At 35.7% G+C, this 12,500-nt stretch overlaps 1 protein-coding gene across 12 annotated transcripts in view; it reads right to left on the reverse strand.

Moving 5' to 3' along the window:
• The window catches only part of LOC106870663 (uncharacterized), a 1,027,926-nt gene that overhangs the window by 35,976 nt on the left and 979,450 nt on the right, over positions 1-12,500 (reverse strand). For all 12 annotated transcript variants that reach the window (XM_089362728.1, XM_089362748.1, XM_089362724.1 and 9 more), the window contains 3 exons: positions 10,160-10,353; positions 9,015-9,124; positions 4,641-4,719 (listed from right to left, as the gene is read on the reverse strand). In XM_089362728.1, the coding sequence (XP_089218854.1) occupies positions 4,641-4,719; positions 9,015-9,124; positions 10,160-10,353 (383 nt within the window). The remainder of the gene's footprint in view (positions 1-4,640; positions 4,720-9,014; positions 9,125-10,159; positions 10,354-12,500) is intronic.

The raw sequence follows: 12,500 nt of genomic DNA on the forward strand, positions 1-12,500 counted from the left end.
TATTGAATTTTGTTGTTTTCTTCAAATTTTATTCACCAAATCTCTTGATTTTGTTTTTGGTTTTACCCTACCAAATTCTGGTGCCTCAAACATTTTAAGTACCACATTTAATCTTTTGATTAAATCTATATTTTATATATATATATATATATATATATATATATATATATATATATATATATATATATACATATATATATAAGGGAAATTGGTGTTGATCCCGAGTCAGTGACCAGCTATGGCGAGGCCAGTATGCCTCTCTATAATGACTCATAATAATGATTTTTATACTTCTTAATTCCACTGCATATCATTTATTTATATGTATATATATTTGTTTTTTTTAAAGAAAGATGGCCACCGCTAGCACCAGGAACCCCTGCACAGATATCACACCCATATTCCTACTGAATATCCGGGGCCTATTACGAACAGGCGGCAAAGAAAAGTTCCTATACTTGAAAGACCTAGTAACATGCAATCAAGCAATATGCATGATGCTTACCGAAACGCATCTAACGCCTAATATAGCAGATGCGGAGATAAATATACCAGAGTATGCCGTACTCCGAACAGACAGAAGGGATAGAAGTCATGGGGGAGTTGCAATGTACATCCGAGAAGATGTCACACCCCTACTACTCCTATTACACTCAAACTCTGTATGTGATACTTTAATAGTACACATAAAACAAATTGATGTAGTTGTATGCTCAACATACCGTCCACCAAATACCGCAAAGCAGGAAGGTAAATTTGAGGACAGCCTCAGACGCATAGAAGAGGTCCTGACAAATCTGGACCAACACATCAATATACTTTTCCTAGGCGACTTTAACCTCCCAAATGTTAAATGGCCTGAAGGTCACATCGTCTCTGGGATGTCACTGCATGAACAAAGCCAGGCAAAATCATTGCTAGAACTATCCAACATACTGTTCATGGAACAAGTGATACTCCAACCAACCAGGGGAAGCAATATTTTAGATCTCTGTTTCACAAACAATGTGAGCCTAATCCATAATGTGAAAATAACGCCCACATCTCTCTCAGATCATAACATGATAGAATTAACTATGTATAGTCCTAGACAACCCACTGACACCCACCCCACCAGGAGGACTCAAGCAATATCCAACCTGAATTTCCACAGGGCGGACAGGAAGTCAATTCGCAGAGAGATTCGAAATCAAAACTGGCATGACAACCTTTCTGTACAAGACAATGACCTCAAACTAAGTCATTTTATGTCAACCATACAAGACATATGCACCAAATACGTGCCATATAGAAAGACCAGCAAACATGCCAAACTTTGGCATCAAGTACTACAGGAATGCCCGCACGGGTCGGCACTGCATGGTGCCAAAGGTGCCGTCCACTGCATCTCACATAAGAACGAGATACTGCACCAGCCTCGGTTTCAGAGGACCTCAGCTCTTCAATGCCCTGCCAAAACATTTGAGAGACATGCAAGACATGGATGCGGAGGTCTTCAAGACAAAACTCGATGCTTTCCTCTCCACGATACCAGACGAACCAATGGCTCGAAATGAGACACAGTTTAGGGCAGCGATATCAAATTCTCTTATACACCAGATGTGCCATCAAAACTCTTGATTGGGCTATATCAGGTGGAGGAGAAGAGCCATGCAAGGAACGTGAAGAGAGCACAGCATAAAGACGGAAAATCACGGTGGTGCTCCAGCATGACCGCAGCCACTTGGCTGAAACCCATAAATAAATAAATATCTATATATATATATATATATATATATATATATATATATATACTCACCACAAATGTATGATATTGATTTAAGACAACGACGATAAAAATAATGAAGCTAATGACTGCACAGCAAAGAAAATTTAAAGCTCTTCAAGCGACGCCTCTTTTTCAGGTGCTTTAGGGGTTCTCGTATCTTCGTGCAAGGCTTTCTTGGTGGGCTTGAGGAACATTGCGATGGGAAGTTGCTGTCATTGTTTTTTCATGGTGGTGAGGAGAGTTATACATGTCTGCTTGGAAGAATCGATGGCATTTTTGAATTGAAGAGATCGAACCATATATGTATCCCCTGCATCCGCTTTCCTTTGCAATTCCTTTGCTGTCCTTAAAAGGTCGGACAGATGTTCAATTGCTAGGTCCAGCTCATCCTCCTCTTCCTCTAGATCTGGCGCCTCCTCCTCCCTGGCAGACTTCGTTAACTCCAACAAATCTTCGTCTGTCAGGGTTTCAGAGTAGCCATCGATGAGGTCGTTGACCTCACCTTGCGTGATGTCATCAAAAACTTCGTCACCAGGTACCTTTGCCAGTTTCACCGCATTCTGGACAGCCTCTTGCTGAATATCTTCAGGTGAGAAGCCCTCGCAGTCCTGGACACTCTATGGCCACACCTTCCAGCATGCGATGACGGTTTCATTTTCATGTCTTTAAGAGCAGCGTGGATGACTTACAGGCATGTTGCGATCGTGAAGTTAAGCCAGTACTCCTTTACGTTGAAATTCTCGTCCGAATCCATTGCGTCCACATGGTGTTGGAGAGAGTTCCGAGTGTAAAGTGCCTTGAAGGCACGAATAACGCCTTAATCCATAGTCTGGATGATGTTGCACGCACAACAGCTGGCCAAGAAAGATAGATCAGGCTTGGCCGAGCGCTGGTCACGTGGGAAGAGAAGAGAGAGAGAGAGGTAGAGGCAGAGGGACTTGTCCTTCTGCTTCTACCTCTCTCTCTTCAAGCCTGATTTTTCTTTCTTGGCCAGCCGTTGTGCGTGCAACATCGATATTCCTTCATGTGCCTGTGAAATCTTGTATCCCTGCCGTAAGTCTTTGTTTCCACACACGCCAGCTTAATTGAATTCGTCCTTAGTCGAAAGACACCTGCTGTTATGTCCTGCTATTATTTTAAATGTATTTGTGTACCATTGTTCGTTTTTTTTTACCGTCCTTGGTTTTGTATACATTCGCTGCTTTCTTCCAAGGAATCTAATGCTCTTAGCTTAGTTTTTCCTTGGGGCTGGCCAGATTGGAGAAATCTCGAGTATAACCAGCTGAAATTGCAAAGATAATCTGGTACTCGACTGAGGAAAGAAAACTCCGAATGACCTGTCCTTGTTTTCTTTGTATCGTCTATCTGGATGTTTTATTGTTCCCTTATATATGCATATATATTATTTATATTATGCATATATATACATATATATATATATATATATATATATATATATATATATATATATATATATATATATATATATATATATATATATACATATTTATACATACATATATATGTACACACACACACACACCCACACACACACACACACACACACACACACACACACACACACACACACATATATATATATATATATATATGTTGTCTTTGTGATAAAACTCAGCAATTAGGCAAAAGGACTATAAAAGATATTGGAAAATTAAAATGTATGCGGTAGAACAGAATCCTTATTGTAGAAATGTCTTAATTTTCGTTCAAAGTCGAAGTGAATTGTAGCACGAAAATTACGATTAGATTGATAAATCCCACGAAAATTGATACTTGAAAAATTAACAAGTGTATTATAAGGTAATTCCTAAAATAATGGAGGCACTTGAAGCTATGTAATGCTTTTCCCATATATCATCATAATATTAGTAAATCGTAAAAATTTGATATTAGAAATACTCTGCTGCTTATTCTAAGAACATTATTTTGTCGAATCAACAGCTAACATTAAACATTTAGACATCGGTAAACTTTTTATAACACAAAGCTGTATAAAACACCTAGACCACTTGTACATAAAAAAAAAATCGTTAAATTCTCTATTTAATTTTAGCATCGGTCCCAAACACTCAGCAGAAATTAGTAATATTAAAGGTTTGTTTTCATCGATTAAAATAAAATGTTCTCACATAGGAGCTCGATTATGGGCAGAAGTACAGTATTTGCATAACGGTAATCCACAAACGAATGACAGGATCCATCTTTTTCTTTAGAACGATTCAGGGATCTATTTTAAAACGGGGGCCACATTTTTCATTAATGTTTTACGTAGTGTTTTTGGTACGGAAAGACTTTCAAACTTCGTATACTTATCTATTTTGTGTTATAGAACAGAAAAATATTTTTGTATTCGAATTTATTTCATGTAAAAAATTGTCTTATTTCGATAATTTCAACCAATCACTGACAAGTATTCAGTTGTTTACATTTACTCCTTTGGCTGATTAAGCGATGTAAAGCGTATTTAATCTCCATACCTTCGTTTTATTTGCTTTTTTCATTTTAAATTTGCTTTAGCCCTAACCCTAACCCTAACCCTAGGGTTAGGGTTAATTGTTTCAGAATCGTTTGTTTATGTAGTCGGCACTTAATGTATATCGGCTGAATGGACGTCAGTGATTGGTTGAAATTACAGAAATACGACAACTTTAACATGGAATAACTTATGGATTTCTTTTTTTTTTAAGAAGACTAAGAGAAAAAGATGTTTTATATGTCACATTCTTCCAGTGTTCCAAGTTTCAAAGTGTTTCGTTAATGAAAAATGTGGCCCCCGTTTTAAAAAAAGATCCCGATTCAGATACAAGTAAGAAAGATTGTCAAGCTTAGAAAATGCTGAAAGGCTTCTTACCTGGGGCATCCACACTATAGCTCCTGTAGACTTGACGACGACAAGAGCCTCTCGGTGTTCTTCGGTTCGCTCATCTGCACTGTAAATAATCGCAAATTGTAACAAATAAAGGTCTGACGTAAACTTTGAAAACACAAGTATTCACTCAAGTTATAATTTGTCTGTTGCAGGAATATTATGATATGCATACAGCTGTATTATGAATCTACACCAACTATCACACCGTTTTCATAAATACAGAAAGGCGTATATATATATATATATATATATATATATATATATATATATATATATAGGCATGAGTACGTGCCTGTATGTGTGTTTATATATGTTTGTGTGTGTGTGTTTTCCACCGAGGGAGTTCATTCGTATTGGAGAGGTTGTGCTTGGTTAGGATGAAGTCAACCTTTATTGTGCAGTGGAATAAATCTGCCACGTAACCGTGTCCTATATGTGACCAACAACCATTGGTTGTTTATATTCAGAAATGGGGGAGAACATCTTTACCAAATAGACCGCACTTTTTATATCCCTAGTTAAGGTTGAAATCTAATATTTTCATATCATTATCAACAGGAGCAGTAATCTGGCAGAAGCGTTAGAGTTTCGAAATAAATTCTGTGCAGTATATATTCCAACGCTTAAGCAAATTTCGCCGAGGTCAAATTTGCTTTTCATTCCTCTGGATTCTATATAGTGCAGGGCCAGTCAAGTATTGGGTTGAATGCAATCGATTAGCTCCTGTACACACAAAACAGCGGCCTTGTGCTTAAACAAGAAACCATTCTTAAAATAGTATTTGAAGTGGTACTCAGCAGAATCGTCAAAGCTTCGGAGAAAATGAAAATGACTCGCTGTATTTTGTCACTTTTATTTTTTCAGGCGTTAAGTTTAAATTACATCAAGGTCAACATTGCATTCCTCCTCCTTCTCCTCCTCCTCCTCCTCCTCCTCCTCCTCCTCGTCGTCGTCGTCGTCGTCGTCGTCGTCGTCGTCGTCGTCGTCGTCGTCGTCAGCATCATCATCTTCAACCTCCTGAACATTACTGTCTCGATCCTAGGATTCATAAACCCGATTTCCAGGTGTCCATGGCATCCGTAGCGGGGCTACTAAATTACAGCTGAGTGGGCTAGAACAACGTGAAATAAAATGTTTTGCTGAAGAACACAACACACCGGGGTCAATACAATAAGGTATCAACCAATTACTGAGTAGATATAATAGATTAACTCCCCTCGAAATTGCTGGCCTTGCGTCTAAATTAAATACAATATTTTTTTTGTATAAATTATCTGATATGTAATTTTTCTTCCTGTTTTAAATAAGCGGAATATTCAATTATTGAACAGATTTAATACTTTAATGTTCATTGTAAAGCATAGGGTATAGGCTCGATTCCAGCTAAAGTTTAGTCTTCTGTATTGTATAGTCAACTTTTTTCCTTCTTCCATCATCTGTGTTTATTTTCAATGTAAAACAGAATGTAAGGGTTCGAATTTTTTAAATTTCCGTGTTTTCTATTGTTTCTGTTTCCCCTCATCCGTAGAGGTACGTTTAGACATCTTTATATTTTGTATATACCGCTCTTGGAAATTAAGTTTATGTTACTAATGAATTATTGACAAAGTAAGACTTTCAACATTATGTTTAAACTTACCAAGGCATGTAGGACTGCAAAAGTGTCGAACTAGATGTTTTGTGGTAATTTGTTCCTGTCCTTTTTATTTTGTGTACATGGCCGATTTATACGGCACACTTAAAATCTGACACTCGGTTTAAGACAACTTTGGTTGTTTTTAGAGGAATCCACTATGTCGCAAGAATTCGATCCAGCTTCCAGTTTGACGATATCTTTCTACTAGGATCAGAATCTCTGTAACAGGTTATGGGTACTGCTTTATCGAGTGATTTTAAAATAATAAAGCACACAGAGCGATACAGTAGAAATGGAATGAAACATAAGAGCGAACAGAAATTTCTGTATCTATCATGCTCGCCGCAATCAGTAATATTCAAATCTTTTTCACCGAAGAAATTCATTCAAACTGCTAAGGGTTTAATTTAGGAAATATTGATGAAATCAACCCCTTTTGAGCACTGAAATTAATCTATTGCAACACAAGGTCCTATATCTGCCCAACATCCAAAGGCTGTTTGCAGTCAGATATGGTAACCAAATTCTACGATTTAAAAAAAAAACCTTCTATACAATAGGATAAGTAGATCTCAAACACGAGATAGAGTTTACTTTAACTTACTGTTTTGTAAGCTGTAGAATACTTAGATGTTTTTGGTGCGATTCGAGGTTGACGAGAGGATAGAAGTAATTAGATTTTTTCTTTGATTAAAGATTCATAAGGGTGCGTTAACTCCGGTCTTGCAAGCTCTCGAGATTAAGAATAACTAATTCATTTTTATAGAAAAAGAACTATGACAAACAAAGACATTTACATAATTAAGCAAGGTTGATGGCTGATGATTAATAGTTTTTTCACTACACAGCTTGCGTCTCCGCGCGCTCGCGCACACACAAACACATCTTATCTTTTACTTATTTCAGACATTAAACTGCGGCCATGCAGGATCAGTGTTCTGAAATAGTTTTAGTCAAATGAATCAACTCCAGTATTCATTTTATAAGTCTGGCATTTATTCTAACGGTCTCTTTCACCAAACAGCTAAGTTACGAATACATAAACACACCAACACCAATTGTCAAGCGGTGGTGGAGGAGAGACAGATAGACACACACGCACACACGCACACACACAAACACACACGTATATATACGACGGGTTTCTTTCAGTTTCTCTCTCCTTATAGCTACTCACAAGGTTTTGACTGACCCAATTCAATATTAGGAGATACTTGCCCAAACGTGTCACGCAGTGGGACTGAACCCAGATCTATGTGGTTGGGAAGCAAATGTCTTAGCACCCAGCCACACCTGCGCCCAAAACGTCACACCATATGTATAATATATAAATATATACATATATATATCTATATACACATATGAATATATTTATACACACATATGCACACACACACACACAGACACATATATATATGAAGATACCTATACACATATCTATACACTACACACACATACACTACACACACACACACACACACACACACACACACACACACACACACACACACACACACACATATATATATATATATATATATATATATATATATATATATATATATATATATATATATATATATATACATATAAAAAATAGTACTCGAATATTGGAGGTAAAGTAATATGCTTTATTAGTAGAGTGTATAAGAATGTGAAAGACGGCATGGTGCTCTCCTTGTCCATCTTTTGACCTATTCTCGTTATTAACATCATGCACTTCATGACGTTATTGGCATAACACCTTTCATCTTTCGTTTACTACTACTACTACTACTACTACTACTACTACTACTACTACTACTACTTGCTTATTTTTCGTCTTTATCTGCTTCTTCCTCACTTCGTTCCTCTCCTCCAGGCTCTTAATACGGGAGGGCCTGATGGGATATCGGATTACTGTTCGTAGGTTTTCTGTTTCAATTTACCAGCGGCTGTTTCACTGTATCTTCAGTTTGTCTGGCTGTCAGAAACAGGTGCGATGCACTGGTGTCATTTCCTTCTAGCCAGAATGGTATTTAATGATTTCTGATTTAGATTTCCGTTCTGACACTGAAGCAAACCACCGCGTTTTTAATTAATGCATTTTTTAAAGGTTTATAAACTTTATGGATATTTTTCATGTTTATTTTTCTGAAATTCAGCCGGGAGCAATAAATAATTTCATCAAAAAAGATAGTTCTCTTTGCGTACTCTCATGAAACAATCCATAATTTGAAGAGAGTCGGAGGCGCTTTAATACACATATAATTTATGCTGAGGGGTGCCTGGATGTAGTCAACGAAGGGCCTCTATATGTGGTCATTTGATTTGCTAGAAACAGCAGCCAATTTGCCCTAAATTTACACTGCCTTGTTTTTACTTCTTTGTTTAGAATTAGCATATGTGATAATAGCTGAATAAAAAAAATTGAAAAAAACTCCCAATAAAACAAAGACCATGGTTGATAGGGGAATTAAAGCAGGGTTAAAAAAGAACAACAACAATACTGAATGTCAGACGCATCAGATATCTTGTTAAGTTGTTGTCGTCGTCACTCTTCCTGTCAGTGAAGCAGTCATACTTTTCTCCTTCTACCTTTTCTTCGTCTGTCTTTCTTCTCCCCTTCTTATTACCATGGTTCACAGTTTTTATTTAAATAATTATGGATATAAGTGTGAAACGAAAGGACTCTAAATATAATACAAATACAAATAAAATTATACAAGTAAAATACTTACTAATTATAAAGTTTAAAGTCAGGTTTCCATACTTTATCTTGGTGGATTCGTACGTTCGTCACACCGCCATATTGCGCTGGATCCCAAACAAGAAACTCATCTTTCCAAGCCTGTAATAGATTTATACATTATATATACTTATCATTCAGTTGATAATAATATATTTAGAATTTCCTATGCAAAAGCTTTCAATGCAAATTACCATTTCCCTTAATAAAGGAAAAAATAGTTGTGTGTCGAATATATGAGTTCGACAGAACGAAAGATAACAGAGTTTGCTATGAATGATTAAAATGAATACATATTTATTCTCGTTCGTTAGTTGCTCTTTGAGTATGTTGTTAAATAATAGTTATATTACTAGCCCTTTGTGTGTGGTGTGTATATATATACATCCACACAAACACACACACACACACACACACACATACACACACACACACACACACACACACACACACACACACACACACATGTTGGGTTATCTCATAAATAATGCGTTTTTTTTCAATTGCATGAACTAAATGTCGGAGGGAGACGGGATAAACTACCTGCATCAACTTGCTATAAAAGCAGATAGTAATTGTACCTTGTGCTTATTCTGAGTGCATGTTTCGAAGAGTAATTATTTCAAAGCTATAATGTAAATTACAAAGGAGCATATTCGGCATATTTTAGTTTATGAGTTCGATAAAGGCAACAACGCACCGGAAAGTGTGAGGAATATTTATGCAGTATATGGGGGTCGGACAATAAGCGTAAGCTAGTGTCAACGGTGGTTGCAGAAATTCTGAACCGGAAACTACGGTCTAGAAGACGAGCCTCATCCTGGAAGATCTCTAGAGCTCGAACAAAATCTCATCGTAACTGTTGAGGAACTAGAAGAGAAGCTGATAGGTGCTGTCCTTCCTACCCACCGATGAAATCATCAAATAAATATGACATCTGAAGTATTCTTAACTTTATATTTAAGCGGCCAATATTACTCGCGCAAAATGCTAAAAATTACTAAAAAGATGTCTCTTTTTGTAATTTCTTCAGTGTTTCCACATTTATAAGACACTAGACATAGATTACACTTGGAAATAATAAGATAAAAAGTGACGTGTAGAAAAAAATCGTAATATCGTAAACTGTGAACTTACATATCTGTCCCAAACACTCAATTTAAGAATTTGATTCTTTTCATCGAGGTCCATAATTTGTATAAGTTGTATGCTAAACTTAACAGACACTGGCATGGAACTGTTACGAACTGGACGACCGTCAATTCCACGTTTTTCGTACAGAAGCAACAGATCCCTTATGATTTTCTTTTCGTCAGGGATTTCAATGGGAGCTGAAAATAGAGACAAAACATATATATTGGAAAAAAAGGAAAGGAAAACAACGTAAAACAAACAGTTATCACAGAATAAAATAAAATCAATGGTTTTGGTAACTTTAATAGAAGAGAAAATTTTCTGTTATTAGCAATGCCATTCTATTCAATCGACGTGGAGGTCCGAAATTTCCAATATCTGTAAAATTCAAATCTATGTCTTGAAGAAAAAAATACATAAGGGAAATTTATCTGTTAAAAAAAGGAGATGTTTGTAGCCGGAGTGCGACTAACCTGGGGCTAAACAAAACGAATTATCAATAGTGTAGATAGGAACTGTATGATGTAGACGACTTTATCAATAAAAACAAATGGAGTATTCTAATATTTAAATAGCTCTAGTCTAAAATTGAAAATTAATTACAATTTCGACTTAAAAGGAATTCATCTTTTGACATAATTGCTGGTCAAGCATTCAGAAAAGCGCCATTTGATATTTATGTGTGTGTGTATGCGTATGTGTATTATATACGTATATCACATACACATAATGCACACAGTCACACACATACATACACACATTCTGAAAATTGAATTAGTGTAAACAGAGCAATTATAATATGTAAGATCTTTCAGAAAGCCTCTGTTTTAATCTAACTTTCAATGATCTATCCTGACTTGTTAGTTAAAAGCCGTCTCTCATAAGAATTCGAAGAATTTAGAGAATATATAAAGATGCATAAGCGAATCACTAAATAACACAGTATGAATATATTGATATTTTGCGACAAATTCTGTATGCACACGAGAAAATGGTCAAAAAGGAGTAACAGCTAAAAGACTATACGTGTAACTGTATTGGTATAACATTTCTAATTCGATAGTCTTTACTAGAAAAAAACAATGGGCGAAAATTCATATATGATGTTGATAATAATTTGTTCGAATTTCAACCAATCATATTCTCAGCTTTTGAGGGCTAAAACTACTTCACATTATTTTTGCTTTCGAATAAAATAAACATATGCATTCGTCTTCTGCGGTATTTGATTTGAATGAATGCATGTCATGATTCGTAATATTTCAACTAATGTTTCGCAGCGTAGTTCGCCTCCTATTGTCATCACAAACAATCCATATCACATATACACCGTTATATATTTATGGAGTTATTTTTGTGTTATTTTTGTTACTTTTAGTTTTCGTTCTGGTTCATTGTTAAAAGAGCACATATCTGAATGTCATCATTTCAAATTAATCGGAGATTAAGACTAATTTGAGATTAAGACATAATTTGAGATTAAGACTCATTTCTCAAATGTGTCTTTTCTTACTTCACATAGGGTGAAAAGTGATTTAAAAGAAATTTGGGTGATACTTCTAGGCGGCCAGTGAGCGAGCAGAATGCTGTGCTTCTTACGTTTATGCATAAAAATATTGTATTATGACCAAAATACTGCGTAGTTTAAGACGAAGCTTATCTGACGATCCTGGATAATTTGTACGAAATGACTTTTATGTGGAAGAAGTTATCGCACACATATTATACAAGCCCAAATATTAATTATGTATAAATATGTATATATAAACACACACACATACATTCATAAATCCACATATACATATATACATTCATACACACATATATACATTCACAGATTCATGCATACATACATACATACATACATACATATATATGATATCAAGGCAGGGCTAACCAAGATCAAAAACGTTTTCCAAGACATTCCTAGGGACACAGCGAGGTAAGTATGCACCAGGGCGGCTTCTTTGAGTAAACCGTTATCTCCCAGCCTTAATCTAGTTGATAACTTTCGTGTTTTAAAATACTTCAATTTTTGTCTGGGATATTATGTTTTCTTTTCCTTTTATGCAAACTGTCAAATTTATCCCGAACACCCTGTTATATATATATATATATATATATATATATATATATATATATATATATATATATATATATATATATATATATATATATATTATATATATAATCCAAGGATCGAGGTGTAAGAAGGAAGTTAGCTTCAAGCAATCCGTTGTACATATATAAAAACAGCTTTCAGGGACAATAGTTGTCTATGGAGACGGAAGGTAGTAGATTTTTTTTTCTTATCCAAGCACGATAAATTGAAAAGAGTTCTTGT

This window comes from Octopus bimaculoides, chromosome 1 (assembly GCF_046866305.1).
Source record: "Octopus bimaculoides isolate indiv1 chromosome 1, ASM4686630v1, whole genome shotgun sequence".
NCBI lineage: Eukaryota > Metazoa > Mollusca > Cephalopoda > Octopoda > Octopodidae > Octopus > Octopus bimaculoides.